General features: G+C 35.8%; 1 protein-coding gene and 1 gene segment (V, D, J or C); both read right to left on the bottom strand.

The window, feature by feature from the left end:
* Positions 1–3,860: 3,860 nt before the first annotated feature.
* On the bottom strand, positions 3,861–14,475 carry LOC127645158 (uncharacterized). Its single transcript, XM_052128677.1, has 4 exons — positions 14,322–14,475; positions 4,987–5,300; positions 4,303–4,378; positions 3,861–4,222 (listed from the first exon to the last, which is right to left on the bottom strand). The coding sequence occupies exons 1-4, from the start codon at positions 14,359–14,361 to the stop codon at positions 3,861–3,863; spliced, it is 792 nt and encodes a 263-aa protein (XP_051984637.1). The 5' UTR covers positions 14,362–14,475.
* Positions 14,476–17,261: 2,786 nt separating this feature from the next.
* LOC127645156 (Ig kappa chain V-VI region NQ2-48.2.2-like) lies at positions 17,262–17,902 on the bottom strand. The segment is given in 2 exon segments: positions 17,262–17,605; positions 17,818–17,902. Coding segments are annotated over 2 exon segments (384 nt in total).
* Positions 17,903–18,712: the final 810 nt, after the last annotated feature.

Raw genomic sequence — 18,712 nt, 5'->3', positions numbered from 1 at the left:
TCCCGCTCTCGTTGACCACTCGCTCCCGGATTTGCCCCTTTGTTCTGCTCTGATTCCCCGGCTCCGACCTCACGCTTCTCGTTGACTACTCTCCATCTGGATTTTCCCCACTGTACCTTCGCCTGCTTTTTTTGCAAATAAAGCAGTTTTGATTCTCATTGTGACTGTCTCGTCTTGTGTGTGTGTGTGTGTGGGTCACACATACAGACCTTTTGTGTCTTGGCCTCCTTGTGCAAGGTGTCAATGGTCGTCTTTTGGACAGCTGTCAAGTCAGCAGTCTTCCCCATGATTGTGTAGCCTACAGAACTAGACTGAGAGACCATTTAAAGGCCTTTGCAGGTGTTTTGAGTTAATTAGCTGATTAGAGTGTGGCACCCGGTGTCTTCAATATTGAACCTTTTCACAATATTCTAATTTTTGGAGATACTGATTTTGGGGTTTTTCATTAGTTGTCAGTTATAATCATCAAAATTAAAAGGAATGAACACTTGAAATATATCAGTCTGTGTGGAATGAATGTATACATTATCCAAGTTTCACTTTTTGAATGGAATTCCTGAAATAAATCATCTTTTTGATGATATTCTAATTATATGACCAGCACCTGTATCTGTTGCTCCTTCAGTTGTTTGTAAACACATTGGAGATACGTAGAGATTGTGCCAAGTCCAAAGTTGACACAAGATATATGTGATTTTATACCCAATGTTTTAGGTTCACACACATTATAGTTTGTACAGCGCAGATTCAACTGAAAAACCCAATAATAAAGTCTCAATTCCACTCAGTCAGTCCTGACCAAGTGCACATTCTGCAATTTAAATATTGGATCACTTTCGACCACTTTCTTAGATCTTAAGCAATGCCAATAGGGAAGTCATGTGAATGTCACATTTATTGAATAATAGTGCTTTTGTTTCCCTATCCTTTTTTACATTTATTTTCAGCTGGTGTTGTCATATCTTATGTTCAGAAGTTTTGTGGCTCATATACCTGTGGTTTTAATCAAATTTGATTATAGCAATTTCAAAGCAACATGTGTGTGAGTTTTTGTAAAGCCTCCCAGGCACTTTACTTCACTGTGCTTCTACTCTTAGGGCACAGTAATAGAGAGCTGAATCTGACAGAACTGCTTCATCAATAGTGAGTGAAGTGGATGTATCAGAAGTAGTCGACTGAAATCGTTTGTTTATTGTAGCCTGATTGCTGCTCCGGTATCGAGCACCTTTGTACAGTAAATATTCAGGTTCTCTTTTTGGATACTGTCTATACCAATAAAGATAAACATAATTGCTAAGTGTATCATATGAACAACTCAGTGTCACACGCTCTTCGTTCCTGTAAATATTAGTCTCTTTGTCTGTAGGTTGAATACTGTCAGAACAAACATCTGAAAGAGAAAAGGTCAGATTTTAAATATCTGTATTATCAACTCGAGATATCAGGGTTATCATTGAAAAACATAATCAACAAATGTAGTTTTCTTTCCAAAGCCATATGTTTCAGTATTCTAATCCAACATAATTAAATATGCGCATGGTCAAAACATTTGAATCTACAGCATATTTGAGTCCCATGCAGATTAAAATCTTTCTTGGTACCTGGTATTATTAAAAGAATCAGTAGAGTAAATATTTCCATGATGAGAACATTAGCTTTTAAACCATGTCATAACTGGCTTTATTAATTGAATTCGGAAAGGTAAATGCAGTTGAGTGATAGCCTGTTGTGTAGCATTGATGTGGATGACTGTGGGTGTGGTCTCTGGCATTTAGAACACCCTCTGTTTTTTCACAGTAAAGTACTCCCTCTTGATGTTATACATGAGGAACTCGGTGGTCCAGTTCAGATCAGTAAACATCCTTTCAATATGATGTTTAATTTTATCTTGATCTAATTGGAAAGAAAGCCCATTATTTTACTAAATATGATCTTAAAATATGCAGTGAATAAATTCAGATTTAGATCAAGACACATGATTGTATTTCAGTACATAAACACTCTCCAAAATGACTGACTGCTTTGTTTATTAATAAAATGTATTCTTACCTCAACATGCTGTGAGACTCATTAATATGCACTTATATAGCACAAGAACATCATCCGGTGTTCATTGTTTATGTGATATAAGTAATGAAATGCTGGTTCAAGGATTTTAAGATGGGAGCTACCATTATTTATAAATTTTACCCACTAAAGGTTTTGTAGACAGACTTCAACGTGTAACAAATTGATCTGTGAATGTAAGAATTTCCCATAACATTAACTAAAATGTAAGTTTTGCTTTCCTCTAAGCTATTATTCAGAATACAATAATATGGTACAAAGGAAAGATTCACAAGTCATGTGGTGTGGTAAATTGTCTTTAATAAATAATAATAATACAACAATAAAGAGTAAAAGCAAACGAGTAAGAGTAAAGTGAACTGATACATTTTTGCAGTTGTCCAATTCTTCATAAATCTTCAGAAAGAAATTAAATGACCACTTTTTGAAATCCTGTACAGTACTACCACTAGAGCATACATACTGAATAACTGTCACTTCATACAGAAGAAGTAATTGAAACCTTTTTTAAATATTTCTTTATTCACCTCAACTCATTTTCAGCAGGTGTTTCCATATAATAGCTACACGGTGCTTGGTTTTTTTGTTTTGTTTTGTTTTGTTTGCTTTGTAGATGACTAAAACTGATGGCCTTGTACGTATATCGATATAACTGCTGTATGATTGAGCACCTTTATCCAATAAATACTGAGGTCCCTTGTTAGGACACTGTACCAGCAAAGCCAAACATGGTTGCTGCTAGTGTCAGACTCTCCTTCACTCCTGATTATAGTGATATCCATGTCTTTTGGTCCAGTGTTGTCAACAAGTACACCCGTAAGGGCATAAAATGAAATTTCGCAAAAGTTCAGTTAAACCTGTCATTTACATTGGAACAGTAAATATCAGTGTTATGAATGAACAACATAAACAATGATACAAAATATTTTACAATATGTTATGTCAATATTCTATAATCTAGTTTAACATTAACATGGTTTGAAGTCAAAACCAACATCATAATTGAGCGTGAATATGATACATTAAGGACACTTTACCTTGTACTATTATAAGAATCAGTATAATGTGAAGTATCTCAACATGGTGAGAAGATTTACTAATAAACATTATCATTATTGGCTTTAGGAATTTAAATGTATAAATGTAAAGGGGAAATGACCTATTCTTCAGCTATAGTGTGAGTAAATATGGTAGTGGTTGGACATTTAGACCACCATTTGTATATTTTGTATCAAATCAACAATCGACTTCAGCTACAGTTTTTGTTGTAATTGCTTCCCCTAGTGGCAGATTTCAAACATAATTTTTTTTATTTTGCTTTTACAAAAATCGATGAATTCATTGATTCATAATGGATCAATTATAATGGAGCAAAACTGTTCCAACTAAGCAGCCATTACAGGAGCTAGAAATGGTACAATAATTTAAATGTATGACTTTAACAACATTTATCATTGCCACTAAAACAATTTTATAATTGTAAAACCAGTGTGATAAATAATATATTTTTATTTATAAATAAATAATCTCATAAGTCTTTACCTTTTTTGCTTTGGTAACATATTTGTGGATTTAAAATCATGGTTAAAAAGCATGACGGCACATTTCAAAATAAAGTTTGGTCTTCTGCAGACATAGCCATTGAACAGTCCTTTTTTTATAAATAATTTAATTTGAACAAACATTAATGCAAATTTAACATTGTAACATTGTTACTCTCAGAGCAGAGTAATTTGTAATCAAAGAGAAAACTAGCATTAGATATTCAAAATAGGCACATTTGCAATTATTTGCTATCTTGCGTTAAGACTGTCAGTCAGGTTTTTGTATGGTGTGCAGAGTTTTCCTGTCACTGTGGGCTGCAGGGCGCAGTAGTATAGAGCAGAGTCTGATACTGCAGCAGAGGAGATCTCTAGATCCACACTAGTGCTTTCTTTTCTGTGATTAATGGAGATTCCAGGAACTGGAGGATCAGCGTATCTAGATTTGCCATAGTATTCCAATATGAGGAACTGTGGAGATGAACCGGTGTATTGCCGATACCAGTGAAGACTATCAACAGAACCAGTGTAGTTACAAGACAGAGTCACACTCTCACGTTCAGTGGCAAATGCTGCATCACTATATGGGGTGATGCCTTCTTTAACACTGTTACCTAAAAAAGAAAAAACATATTTGAAAGATTCAGCATATTTAAATAATGAGAATACTGTGATGATATATGTTTAATTTTACCTTCAGTTAATATCAGTAATAAAAGAACAAAAGTCAACATTGTGGTAAAAGAAAAAGGCATAGTGTGCCTCTGCTGCTTGCCTCAGTGATCTGTGATGATGAGCTCCACCCCTGAACATAACTCTCACAAAATGTAAATGACAGGAAGGAACACAGTAGGTATAGTTAGAGATTAAATGCCAATAGAAACCAACATGGGTTAACTAGGTTAAAACTTAAAGAAAATAAACACAACCAAGAAGTGTACTTAAAACAAGGATTGTGGTCCCGAGAAAGTACAAACATAGCACCAATGTGCAATCAATCAATTTAGGCTAATTCTTTTTAAAATGAGAAATGTTTGAACAACAGCAATAAAAACAGTAATAATATTTCAGTGAAAAGACATTGGAATGTTTTAATTGTAATTTTTTTATTTATCTTACTTAGTGACCACCAGATGGCAATCAAATCTTATTGGAAGAGGACTACTTGAATTGTAACTATTCCATTCTGAAAATATAGTATATGGTATCTCTATTTCATAAACACTTGAAAGACAATGTTTGTTTGTTCCTTTTGTCAATGTAGAATGAAAGGTTTCTTTTTTTTTGTACATGTGAACGCACTTGACAGTGACGTGTGCTTCAGACTCTTTTTATGCATGCGTGGGTTTTTGTACAGTGTAGTTCATTTTCCTGTCACTGTGGGCTCCAGGGCACAGTAGTACATTGCAGAGTCTGTTAATTTAGCAGAAGAGATTTCCAGAATCATACTGGTTTTCTTCTCATTTAGTTCTCCAGAGAATCGAGTATCTAGATCCATAACTTTAGACTTTTGTAAAATGTTCCCTGTAGCATGTAGAAAGTTGAAAATAAATTCTGGAGCCGATCTGGGATATTGGTGATACCAAAATAAAGTCACTGCTGAGGAGATGTTGCAGGATAGTGTTATATTTTCCCCTTCTGTCTGATATACCTCAGTTTGGACTGGTGTGATGACACTCCCAAGACTGTCATCTGAAAATGGAAAAATAAAATGTACGTTTATTAACACATTGATCTCAGGAGAAAAAAATAAATAAATAAACAAAAATCCAGACAGTATAGAGTTTAATTCATACCTGCAAGCCAAAAGAACAAAAGAAAAGCCAAAAGCATCATTTGCAGAATGTATTACTTCATTTGCAGCACAAACTGTAACGGAAGCCAACATTAATTTTTTGACTAGCAGAGGATGTCTCCAGTTAGCACCTCCCCTTAAAGGAATCGTTTTCAAAATTGGAAATTCTCTTGTTGTTTTCTCATCCTAATGCCATCCCAGATGTGTAAGACTTTCATTCTTCTACAAAACACAAACAAAGATTTTTTAAAGAATATTTCTGCTCTGTTGGTCCTCACAATGCAAGTGAATGTTGATCAGAACTCAGAAGGTCCACAAATGATATAAAGGATGCATGCAAGCTCCCGGCCTGAGAGAACGAGGGAGCAATGTGACAGGGTGGAGGGTGGGGCCGGGTCGTGATTCCGCACACCCGGCCCCTAATAAGGATAATCAAGTTGTGAGGTCCAACAGAGCGGAGACAACCTGGTTTCATAGTTAAAATGTGACTCTATATAAATTTTTGAAGAACTTGTTATCCAGGTACAATTTCCTGCAGTTTCCAGGTGAAATGAACACTAGAGGTGCTACAACAACTGTGTTTTATTCACTTTCACTCAAATCATGACTTTCATGGGTTATTATGTCTTTATAATTACTTATTTTTCTCGCTGTTACTCAGACCCTGCTATTTTATGATATCCACACACTTTTTACTTTTTAGTTAAAATAAAAAAAAAACAATTCTAACTATATTTATAGCAGGAATATGTTAATTGTCTTGCATGTGAGCTATTTTGCATACAACAAAATGCAGTTTTTGCAAACTGTTCTTATATTCCTGCAGTTTTTATTGTGTGGACCAGACCAGCCATCAATCTGGATGGACTAGTGCCTCTCTGGCCCTTATGCGGCCTCATGCCTCTTTAGGGCATCAAATCCCTTATAACCTTTTATAATTAATGACTTTAGCTGACACATTTTTATTGTTTTTATTATATAAGCAACTACATTTACAAGCTTGTTCAAATTGTGCAAACAGACCATTGCACTTGTGATACAAAGGACCAAGGTTTTAGTCCTGAAGAGCATGCAAGGTGACAAAATGAGCCAAAAGTGTCATAGAAGCACCACAAACTGACAGGTTTTATGTTTTGGGTGGGGAGGTAGGTTTTGTTGTTTTAAAACTTGATAGAGCATTAACCTTGAAGCCTCTTATTTTGAGGAAAATAGTCTCTTTTAGCACCACACAGTGGACATTTAACCCTGGAACTGGCTTGATAAGTAATGAACCATGTAATATTCTTTTGCAGAAATGTCGCCATGGCCACATAATTTTCATGAGTTCAGGCTGTTGTTTATGCCAAATTCTGACACTTCCATTTGCATATCACAGCTAAAATCTTCAGACCAAGTACAATTTTTTCAAACAAAATTGAGAAAACTGTACAGGTGGGGTCTAATGGAAGGAACAAATATGAAGAAGAGGGGTGAATAAGAACATTTTTAGTCTGCTTACACACAGAGCCATTAGTTCCTGAGCAGGTGTTACCACATCCTGTTGCATTTTTCAAGAAGCATAATTGTGGTTTGCCACAAAATGGATCACTGACACACTAATTCTGTATGCGTTTTTGTAAAGCGTCTGTGGACTTTGTATCACTGGGCAACTACTTTAAGAGCACAGTAATAGAGAGCTGAATCTGACAGTCCAGCATTTTTAATAGTAAGTGAAGTGGATGTGTGGGATGAAGTTGCCTGAAAACTATTGTCTGAAACATTCCCTTCACCAGCCTTATAGCGAGCACCTTTAAACAGCAAATACTGAGGTTCTCTGTTTGGATACTGTCTGTACCAGTAAAGCCAAACATCATTGCTGCTTGTACTGTATGTACAACTCAGTGTCACAGACTCTCCTTCTTTCCTGGTTTTATTACCCTCTTCTTTTGGCACAATGCTGTCAGCAATTAGACCTAAAAGGAAACGGATTATGCTTCAAAGGTTCAGTTGATGATTATGAGCACATTTTGAATCTACATTATTGTATATAAGACAAAACAATTTACCTGTTATGAGAATGAGCAGTTTGCATATATACATGTTGATAATGCAGGTCATTTATGATGTTTTAAGCCAAATCATGATCACCGAGATTGGAGACATTGCAAAGAAGCACTTAGGGAAAACCTGTATTAATGATGTATGATCAACACTCTCTAAATTTCATTGACGCTGAAGCTCGCATGTATTTGTAAAGTGGGTGTGGTTAGTGACATTACCCAATCAAAACACACACATACATTCCAATTCCCCCAATTATAAAATGCATGGTGTTTTTGCCATCTTGTTCAAAGCAATTAGTCATATTTACAAAGATAATTATTTGTTTGGCACATTATAAGCTAATCACAAAATCCTGTCATGAGGGTGATTTTTTTATGATGATATGCCTGATGACAGGTTTTGATGGTTTAATGTGGCTTCAAAATAATTATAGTGTAGTGGCAGGGTTTTGATTGTTGAGCTTGTCAACTTATGTGGCCTAGTTTATTAAAATGGTTGAGCAGGCCAAATTAGGTTGGAATTTGCATTTGCTGTCCAAAACAACATGTGCAGTTTGCAGAGAATGGTGCGTACCTAAGACTTGAGATAGAACTTGCAAGAAATCAACCTAGCAAAAAATAAAAATAAAAAGATAAATAAATTATAAACATACATTTACAAAGTAAAAAAGATAAACAATCACAAACAAAAGTTAATGTTAGCATGAATTAGATGGCAAGGCATAAGAGTGACTGTACAACATAACTCCATATTTGCTTCCATATAGAGGTACATGTATCTTTCTGGTACAACAAAACCATATCTTATAACTTCCTGTCTGTTGTTGAGATTAATATCACCACAATTAGACTTTTTACTTTGCTATTTCTTCTTTTTTCTTCTGTTAACATGCAAACATTACAGTTGCCAATCTCAACCACTTCTCAGTTAGTATTTTTGTATAGTGTTATTGGGTTTCCTGTCACTGTGGGCCTCAAAGCGCAGTAGTACAGAGCAGAGTCTGTGACAGCAGCAGAGGAGATCTCTAGAGCCACACTATTGGCTTCTTTCCTGTTATTGATTTTTATTCCAGGAACTGGTGGAATAGCTGGAATAGTTGCCCCTGAATCTTCCAGTATGAGGAACTGTGGAGGTGAACCTGCATATTGGCGATACCAATGAAGACCACGGACAGAACCGCTGTAGTTACAAGAGAGTGTAACACTGTCACCCTCCTGTGCAGATTTTCTGTCGCTGTGTGGTGTGATGGCTTCTATGGCTCTGGAATCTGCATATTACAATGTATTTCAGTGAAGTACACACACATTTAATATCTTACATTGATATATGAATCCTTCTAACTGCCTAATGCATTTCAAATTAGAGCAAAAAGTCTTAAATTATTTAAGAAAAATAAAACAAAATTGACTTTTAAATGATACATGTCATTGAATGCCCTTAATGCCAAACAGTATTTCTCAACATAATGCAAATTTATACCTTCAGCTGATGACAGCAGGAACATAATATAAATAAACATGTTCACTCAATAAACTGGCAGAAACAAGCTAAGCATGGATTTGCTACTCCACAGAAGGTTTAATGTTTTACGCAGCTCTGTGCTGTATAGTGTCTTTGCTAAGCTCCTCCTTTTGCCAGTTATGTACATGACAGCTGTGCTCGCATAATCAGGGATGGATTACTGACAGGACCAATGGGGACAGTGCCCAGGGGCCCTTGACTATCAGGGGCCCTTGATTGCCCGCAGGGGCCCTGGGCTTTAAGGTTGCTTGATCCAGTTTGGCGATCCCCACTCGAAAACCCATCAACAGTGAAAACGAACAAAATGAGCCACCACGTTATGCAGAACAGACCACAAACCGACACCCCAATATGCACAAAAGGACAGCGAACACCCACACCCCACTCAACAACTTTTGGTTAGTCCAGCCCTGACTTCAATTATAGTTGTATATAGTTGTTAATTTCTGCAACCAGATTTCATTCATTGATGCCAGTGTCCGTCAACAGTCGTGGGCAGGGCTTGTAGAAGTGATGTCACTTTGTACAGATTCTGTGAACGGCTTGTTCTGAGACCATGCTTATGATTAATAGGGATTAAAAAAATGGACTGGGTGGATTTTTATCATTATAGGGTGGTTGTGTACACACACTCCCAACACACATTTATATTCAAACACCATGTAAAAGGGAATTTTGCATAATAGGTCCCCTAATAATAATAATAGGTTTCCAGTTAACGCACCAGGCCTGACGTTTGCACTGAAGTTTACAGAAGAGTAAGGCAAATCTAGCAATTGACTGCTAGAGAACCAACCATAAATATTGTGAGATTCTAATGCCCCCTCTGTTAAAACGGAGAACAGCATGTTTGATTCATATGCCTGACTTTAATATGATGCTATCGATTATATGTTTTGGAGTTACTGGAGCTCCATGTGTTTATTATTTTTGTGTTTCATTATTACATTTGTGCAATGATACTATGCTAAAAAACTTATTGTTAATATTTAGTAAAATTTGTAAAAGAATTAACTCCCTCAAACCTGAATATTTTCAGACAGATATGTAGGACCCAAATAAATATAGGTAATTGAGAAAAAAATTATATATATGTTTTTAATTTAGTATCCAGTGAGACAATTTCAGGGACTCGTTTCTTCTGCAAATAAATGTATTTATTTATTTTTATTTTATAAATATTTTTGTTACTTACATATCATTTATTTTGTAAAGGGCTTCATTAAATAAATTATATTTAATCATACCATGGAAAAAATGTAAGAGTTTACAAGGTTTTCTTATCACTTATTGGTAATTCTATAAAAAACAATGGAAATGTCTGTAGAATTATGCTAAATCTTTTAACATTTTCCCACAATTAGTGATGTTTTTGTACAGTGTAGTTTGTTTTCCTGTCACTGTGGGCTCCAGGGCACAGTAGTACATTGCAGAGTCTGTCATTTTAGCTGAGGATATCTCCAGATCCACGTGGGTTCTCTTTTCGTTCACATTTGCAGAAAACCGAGGATCTAGATCCACAACTTTAGACTTCTGTAAAACTTTCCCAGTGGCATGTAGAATGACAAAAAAAAATTCAGGAGCTGATTCAGGATATTGCCGATACCAAAATAGACTGCTTGCTGAAGAGTAGCTACAGGAAATAATTATGTTTTCCCCCTCTGCTTCATACATCTGAGATTGAACTGGTATGATGACATTTCCAAAGCTGTCACCTGCAGAAAAAAAAAGGTTGTCAATACTTGTAAATCTCATCAAGAAAAACAAAAACAAATGTGCAAAAAAAAAATAAAAAAATACAATATGAGTGTTAGGAATAGAATAATTACATGCAAGAGAACATAGAAAAACAAAATAACAAAGCATCATTTGTTTTTCAGAATGTAGTATTAGTTCATCTGCAGCACAAACTATAACTGATTTTCTTTTTTTTTGGGTCTAGCCAAAAAATAGGATATCTCCAGCTAGCACCTCCCCTTAAAGCCGCAATCCAGAATTACTAAAGAACCATCTTTCTGATCCAACAATGCATGTGTTAATGATATTGAAGAACACGGATATCTGAATTTGACATTGACTAGATGCTGTATTTATTTAAATGAAATATACATAATGGGTGACATGGTAATATAATACCTTCAGTTGATGACAGCTGTATAATAATTTGGATCAACATGTTTAATCACTAAACTGGCAGGCCCAAGCTAAATACAGAGATGCTCCACATAGAATTGTGTAATGCTGAACTTTACCAGCTCTGTGCTATAATTTCTGTGCTCAGCTCCTGCTCTTGTCATGCTGCTACATTGATTATCTATTAGAAAGGCTGAATTCAGCAAAAATGTCACTATCCATTTTATCTTTATTGTGGGCAGAGTTTTTCTGAGTTAATTTGGCCCTTGTTACATGCCTATGATTGACAAACTTGACCCATTACCTATCTAGTAAAGGGGATGTATTTAGATGGGCTCCTGGCAGGAATAAATGCTCTTTGGTGTAGATGGCACTCATATACTGTAAAAAGTGTTTGAAAGTGATAGGCTGATCAGTAAGGTTCACAGATTTGCATTTCAATGCTAAAGAATTTCTTTATAATTAACATCCAGAAGACATTTTTCTACAAGAATGTGTGCGTTTCTTGTCGTTTTATTGATTTCTGATTAAACTGTAGAAATGTATATAACATGAGATAACGTGAGAATTATGAGACAATAAATGCTGAATAATAATCTTACATTCCCCCCTATTCACAGGTGTAACCACATTCTCTTTACAGACCCTTTGTGTTTTACAAAAAAATGTATGTGGTTTGAATAAATAATGTTCAAAGCAAAACAAATTTTGTGAGTTTTTGTAAAGCCTCTCAGGCACTTTGTATCACTGGGCTCCAACTCTAAGTGCACAGTAATAGAGAGCTGAATCTGACAGAGCTGCTTTTACAATAGTGAGTTCAGTGGATGATTGGGATGTAGCTGACTTAAATCCATCTGGTATATCCTCATATCTGTATGATCGAGCACCTTTATACAGTAAATATTGAGGTTCTCTGTTAGGATACTGTCTGAACCAGTATAGCATAACATCACTGCTGCTTGTATCATATGTGCAGCTCAGTGTCACAGACTCTCCTTCACTCCTGATTATTTTATAATCCTTGTCTTTTGGTCCAATGCTGTCAGCAAATACACCTGCAAGGGATTGGTTATATTTCAGAAGACTTCAATCAAATATCTCTCTTTTTATTGGTACATTAAAAAATATAACAAATATATCAAAATATGACATTCTGTGATTCTATATTCAAAGATCTGGTAGTTCACATATTAGAGTTTGACACTGAGATTTTAAATGCACTTTACCTGGTACTATTATAAGAATGAGTGGAACATATCTCTCCATGTTCATTTTAGTATACATATATATATAATTAATGTCTTGGTGAATTAAAGTAGATAAATGTATGCAGAGGAGAGATGACTTGATGTGAAGCTGTAATATGGGTGTGGTTTCTAACATTTAGACCAGCCTCTCTTCTTCCACACAAATACTGAGATAGTAAGTCAACACTCAGCTTCCTGTTGATGTTATAAAAGAAACTCAGTGTCAAACGTCTTCTTGTCACTACATATATGTATCCTCCTCCGCTGGTCCAATTTTATTTGCACATGTGGTAATAATGATGTTTTCAGCTTATAAGAAAAGTTGAATCTCATGCTGTGTTGTTATTTCTCCCAAAACTACATTTTAGGTTTACGGGTTTGCAGTGAAATATCTTTGAGATGAGCTTTTGTACTTTATCTGCTTTTCCAGATAAAATATTGAATATATTTTTGAAAGTTATAATGTTGATGTCTGTATCCGGAGAGTGGGGCTTGAACTTGTGGCATTGTGTTCACATCCTAATATTACTGTCTCATATTTGTGTCTTAATGTGCCACACATCAAGAAGAAAATAAAAAAAGGATTAACTGTCATGAAAAAATCTCATATTGCACAAAATCTTAATGCTCCTACAAATAAGCTTCATTTCCTGATGGAGATGAAGACGAGGCAGCTGATTTTAAGGAACAATTTCACTCAGTTTAAGGTCAGCAGATAATTCATCATTGTCCAATAATCTATACGTACCTCATTAATATTTTGTGCAGTATAAGATTTTTTTTCATGACAATTAATATAGTTATTTTTTTTACCCAAGTAAAGGATCAATATTCTATATGAGTTCAAAAACAGAACCATGTGTTTACATTTCAACTAACTTTATGATCATGCATTTTCAATTCTTTATAAAGAATTTATAGAGCAATATGGCCATCTGCTGATGCGTACTGAACATGTGAATTCATTCAGATAAAATGGTGTGGTCTATCTAAAATGTTTGAATATCTCTGATAGAATTTCCCCCCCGTAGTGGTGCTGTGAAATTAAGATTTCTCAGGCAACATCTGCACTGACAATAGACAAATTTGTAAAACTGAATGATAATTACAGTCTAATATATAATCTAAATCTATAAGTATTAAAAATAAACTGATACAAAATTATTAAGCTACTTTTACCTTGGGGAATCTTCATGACATTTTTTCTGATATTGTTTCCCCATGTCTGTACACTGAATAGTCAAATCTGAACTGTGACGAAAGCATTTTAATTCTTGATATTTTACCATACATGAATGCATGCTTCAGAACAAAGTCTGATGGACTATCAATGTTAATTTGTATCAACTTATTCAATAATATCAATATAATAATTCATGAAAACAAAATGAATAATTCTGTTTTATTAACATTTTAATAGTACATTTAGTGCATACAACAACCACAGCCAGAAAGCTTTTAATCTAAAATCAGATATTAAACATAGAATGTATAGTGATTATGTGTTGTTAACTGCTGAGTCGTGTTTTTTATGGTGTAAAGTGTTTTTCCTGTCACTGTGGGCTGCAGGGCACAGTAGTACATTGCAGAGTCTGTTAATTTAGCAGAAGAGATTTCCAGAATCATACTGGTTTTCTTCTCATTTAGTTCTCCAGAGAATCGAGTATCTAGATCCATAACTTTAGACTTTTGTAAAATGTTCCCTGTAGCATGTAGAAAGTTGAAAAGAAATTCTGGAGCCGATCTGGGATATTGGTGATACCAAAATAAAGTCACTGCTGAGGAGATGTTGCAGGATAGTGTTATATTTTCCCCTTCTGTCTGATATACCTCAGTTTGGACTGGTGTGATGACACTCCCAAGACTGTCATCTGAAAATGGAAAAATAAAATGTACGTTTATTAACACATTGATCTCAGGAGAAAAAATAAATAAATAAACAAAAATCCAGACAGTATAGAGTTTAATTCATACCTGCAAGCCAAAAGAACAAAAGAAAAGCCAAAAGCATCATTTGCAGAATGTATTACTTCATTTGCAGCACAAACTGTAACGGAAGCCAACATTAATTTTTTGACTAGCAGAGGATGTCTCCAGTTAGCACCTCCCCTTAAAGGAATCGTTTTCAAAATTGAAAATTCTCTTGTTGTTTTCTCATCCTAATGCCATCCCAGATGTGTAAGACTTTCATTCTTCTACAAAACACAAACAAAGATTTTTTAAAGAATATTTCTGCTCTGTTGGTCCTCACAATGCAAGTGAATGTTGATCAGAACTCAGAAGGTCCACAAATGATATAAAGGATGCATGCAAGCTCCCCGGCCTGAGAGAACGAGGGAGCAATGTGACAGGGTGGAGGGTGGGGCCGGGTCGTGATTCCGCACACCCGGCCCCTAATAAGGATAATCAAGTTGTGAGGTCCAACAGAGCGGAGACAACCTGGTTTCATAGTTAAAATGTGACTCTATATAAATTTTTGAAGAACTTGTTATCCAGGTACAATTTCCTGCAGTTTCCAGGTGAAATGAACACTAGAGGTGCTACAACAACTGTGTTTTATTCACTTTCACTCAAATCATGACTTTCATGGGTTATTATGTCTTTATAATTACTTATTTTTCTCGCTGTTACTCAGACCCTGCTATTTTATGATATCCACACACTTTTTACTTTTTAGTTAAAATAAAAAAAAACAATTCTAACTATATTTATAGCAGGAATATGTTAATTGTCTTGCATGTGAGCTATTTTGCATACAACAAAATGCAGTTTTTGCAAACTGTTCTTATATTCCTGCAGTTTTTATTGTGTGGACCAGACCAGCCATCAATCTGGATGGACTAGTGCCTCTCTGGCCCTTATGCGGCCTCATGCCTCTTTAGGGCATCAAATCCCTTATAACCTTTTATAATTAATGACTTTAGCTGACACATTTTTATTGTTTTTATTATATAAGCAACTACATTTACAAGCTTGTTCAAATTGTGCAAACAGACCATTGCACTTGTGATACAAAGGACCAAGGTTTTAGTCCTGAAGAGCATGCAAGGTGACAAAATGAGCCAAAAGTGTCATAGAAGCACCACAAACTGACAGGTTTTATGTTTTGGGTGGGGAGGTAGGTTTTGTTGTTTTAAAACTTGATAGAGCATTAACCTTGAAGCCTCTTATTTTGAGGAAAATAGTCTCTTTTAGCACCACACAGTGGACATTTAACCCTGGAACTGGCTTGATAAGTAATGAACCATGTAATATTCTTTTGCAGAAATGTCGCCATGGCCACATAATTTTCATGAGTTCAGGCTGTTGTTTATGCCAAATTCTGACACTTCCATTTGCATATCACAGCTAAAATCTTCAGACCAAGTACAATTTTTTCAAACAAAATTGAGAAAACTGTACAGGTGGGGTCTAATGGAAGGAACAAATATGAAGAAGAGGGGTGAATAAGAACATTTTTAGTCTGCTTACACACAGAGCCATTAGTTCCTGAGCAGGTGTTACCACATCCTGTTGCATTTTTCAAGAAGCATAATTGTGGTTTGCCACAAAATGGATCACTGACACACTAATTCTGTATGCGTTTTTGTAAAGCGTCTGTGGACTTTGTATCACTGGGCAACTACTTTAAGAGCACAGTAATAGAGAGCTGAATCTGACAGTCCAGCATTTTTAATAGTAAGTGAAGTGGATGTGTGGGATGAAGTTGCCTGAAAACTATTGTCTGAAACATTCCCTTCACCAGCCTTATAGCGAGCACCTTTAAACAGCAAATACTGAGGTTCTCTGTTTGGATACTGTCTGTACCAGTAAAGCCAAACATCATTGCTGCTTGTACTGTATGTACAACTCAGTGTCACAGACTCTCCTTCTTTCCTGGTTTTATTACCCTCTTCTTTTGGCACAATGCTGTCAGCAAATACACCTAAAAGGAAATTGATTATGCTTAAAAGGTTCAGTTGATGATTATGAGCACATTTTGAATCTACATTATTGTATATAAGACAAAAAAAATGTACCTGTTATGAGAATGAGCAGTTTGCATATATACATCTTGATAATGCAGGTCATTTATGATGTTTTAAGCCAAATCATGATCACCGAGATTGGAGACATTGCAAAGAAGCACTTAGGGAAAACCTGTATTAATGATGTATGATCAACACTCTCTAAATTTCGTTGACACTGAAGCTTGCATGTATTTGTAAAGTGGGTGTGGTTAGTGACATTACCCAATCAAAACACACACATACATTCCAATTTCCCCAATTCTAAAATGCATGGTGTTTTTGCCATCTTGTTCAAAGCAATTAGTCATATTTACAAAGATAATTATTTGTTTGGCATATTATAAGCTAATCACAAAATCCTGTCATCAGGGTGATTTTTTTATGATGATAAGCCTGATGACAGGTTTTGATGGTTTAATGTGGCTTCAAAATAATTCTAGTGTAGTGGCAGGGTTTTGATTGTTGAGCTTGTCAACTTATGTGGCCTAGTTTATTAAAATGGTTGAGCAGGCCAAATTAATTTGCATTTGCTGTCCATGTGCAGTTTGCAGAGAATGGTGCTTACCTAAGACTTGAGCTACAACTTGCAAGAAATCAACCTAGCAAGAAATAAAAATAAAAAGATAAATAAATAATTTAAAGTAAAAAAAGATAAACAATCATAAACAAAAGTTAATGTTAACATGAATTAGATGGCAAGGCATAAGAGTGACTGTACAACATAGCTCCATATTTGCTTCCATATAGAGGTACATGTATCTTTCTGGTACAACAAAACCATATCTTATAACTTCCTGTCTGTTGTTGAGATTAATATCACCACAATTAGACTTTTTACTTTGCTATTTCTTCTTTTTTCTTCTGTTAACATGCAAACATTACAGTTGCCAATCTCAACCGCTTCTCAGTTAGTATTTTTGTATAGTGTTATTGGGTTTCCTGTCACTGTGGGCCTCAAAGCGCAGTAGTACAGAGCAGAGTCTGTGACAGCAGCAGAGGAGATCTCTAGAGCCACACTATTGGCTTCTTTCCTGTTATTGATGTTTATTCCAGGAACTGGTGGACTAGCTGGAATAGTTGCCCCTGAATCTTCCAGTATGAGGAACTCTGGAGGTGAACCTGCATATTGGCGATACCAATGAAGACCACGGACAGAACCGCTGTAGTTACAAGAGAGTGTAACACTGTCACCCTCCTGTGCAGATTTTCTGTCGCTGTGTGGTGTGATGGCTTCTATGGCTCTGGAATCTGCATATTACAATGTATTTCAGCGAAGTACACACACATTTAATATCTTACATTGATATATGTATCCTTTTAACTGCCTAATGCATTTCAAATTAGAGCAAAAAGTCTTAAATTATTTAAGAAAAATAAAACAAAATTGACTTTTAAATGATACATGTCATTGAATGCCCTTAATGCCAAACAGTATTTCTCAACATAATGCAAATTTATACCTTCAGCTGATGACAGCAGGAACATAATATAAATAAACATGTTCACTCAATAAACTGGCAGAAACAAGCTAAGCATGGATTTGCTACTCCACAGAAGGTTTAATGTTTTACGCAGCTCTGTGCTGTATAGTGTCTTTGCTAAGCTCCTCCTTTTGCCAGTTATGTACATGACAGCTGTGCTCGCATAATCAGGGATGGATTACTGACAGGACCAATGGGGACAGTGCCCAGGGGCCCTTGACTATCAGGGGCCCTTGATTGCCCGCAGGGGCCCTGGGCTTTAAGGTTGCTTGATCCAGTTTGGCGATCCCCACTCGAAAACCCATCAACAGTGAAAACGAACAAAATGAGCCACCACGTTATGCAGAACAGACCACAAACCGACACCCCAATATGCACAAAAGGACAGCGAACACCCACACCCCACTCAACAACTTTTGGTTAGTCCAGCCCTGACTTCAATTATAGTTGTATATAGTTGTTAATTTCTGCAACCAGATTTCATTCATTGATGCCAGTGTCCGTCAACAGTCGTGGGCAGGGCTTGTAGAAGTGATGTCACTTTGTACAGATTCTGTGAACGGCTTGTTCTGAGACCATGCTTATGATTAATAGGGATTAAAAAAATGGACTGGGTGGATTTTTATCATTATAGGGTGGTTGTGTACACACACTCCCAACACACATTTATATTCAAACACCATGTAAAAGGGAATTTTGCATAATAGGTCCCCTAATAATAATAATAGGTTTCCAGTTAACGCACCAGGCCTGACGTTTGCACTGAAGTTTACAGAAGAGTAAGGCAAATCTAGCAATTGACTGCTAGAGAACCAACCATAAATATTGTGAGATTCTAATGCCCCCCTCTGTTAAAACGGAGAACAGCATGTTT

This window comes from Xyrauchen texanus, chromosome 6 (assembly GCF_025860055.1).
Source record: "Xyrauchen texanus isolate HMW12.3.18 chromosome 6, RBS_HiC_50CHRs, whole genome shotgun sequence".
In the NCBI taxonomy this organism is placed as follows: domain Eukaryota; kingdom Metazoa; phylum Chordata; class Actinopteri; order Cypriniformes; family Catostomidae; genus Xyrauchen; species Xyrauchen texanus.
Note: the sequence above shows the minus strand (reverse complement) of the source record. Positions and strands in the feature narration are given on the sequence as shown.

Bases quoted from the DNA above. Each gene is read 5' to 3' on its own strand.
- LOC127645158 (XM_052128677.1), bottom strand. From the start codon at position 14,361: ATGATGCTTTTGGCTTTTCTTTTGTTCTTTTGGCTTGCAG. The intron at 4,379-4,986 runs GTGACAGGAAAA...CACTGAGGCAAG, and splicing joins ACTGTGCCCTGGAGCCCACA to CAGCAGAGGCACACTATGCC. The intron at 4,223-4,302 runs GTAAAATTAAAC...TTTCTTTTTTAG, and splicing joins ATTACTGATATTAACTGAAG to GTAACAGTGTTAAAGAAGGC.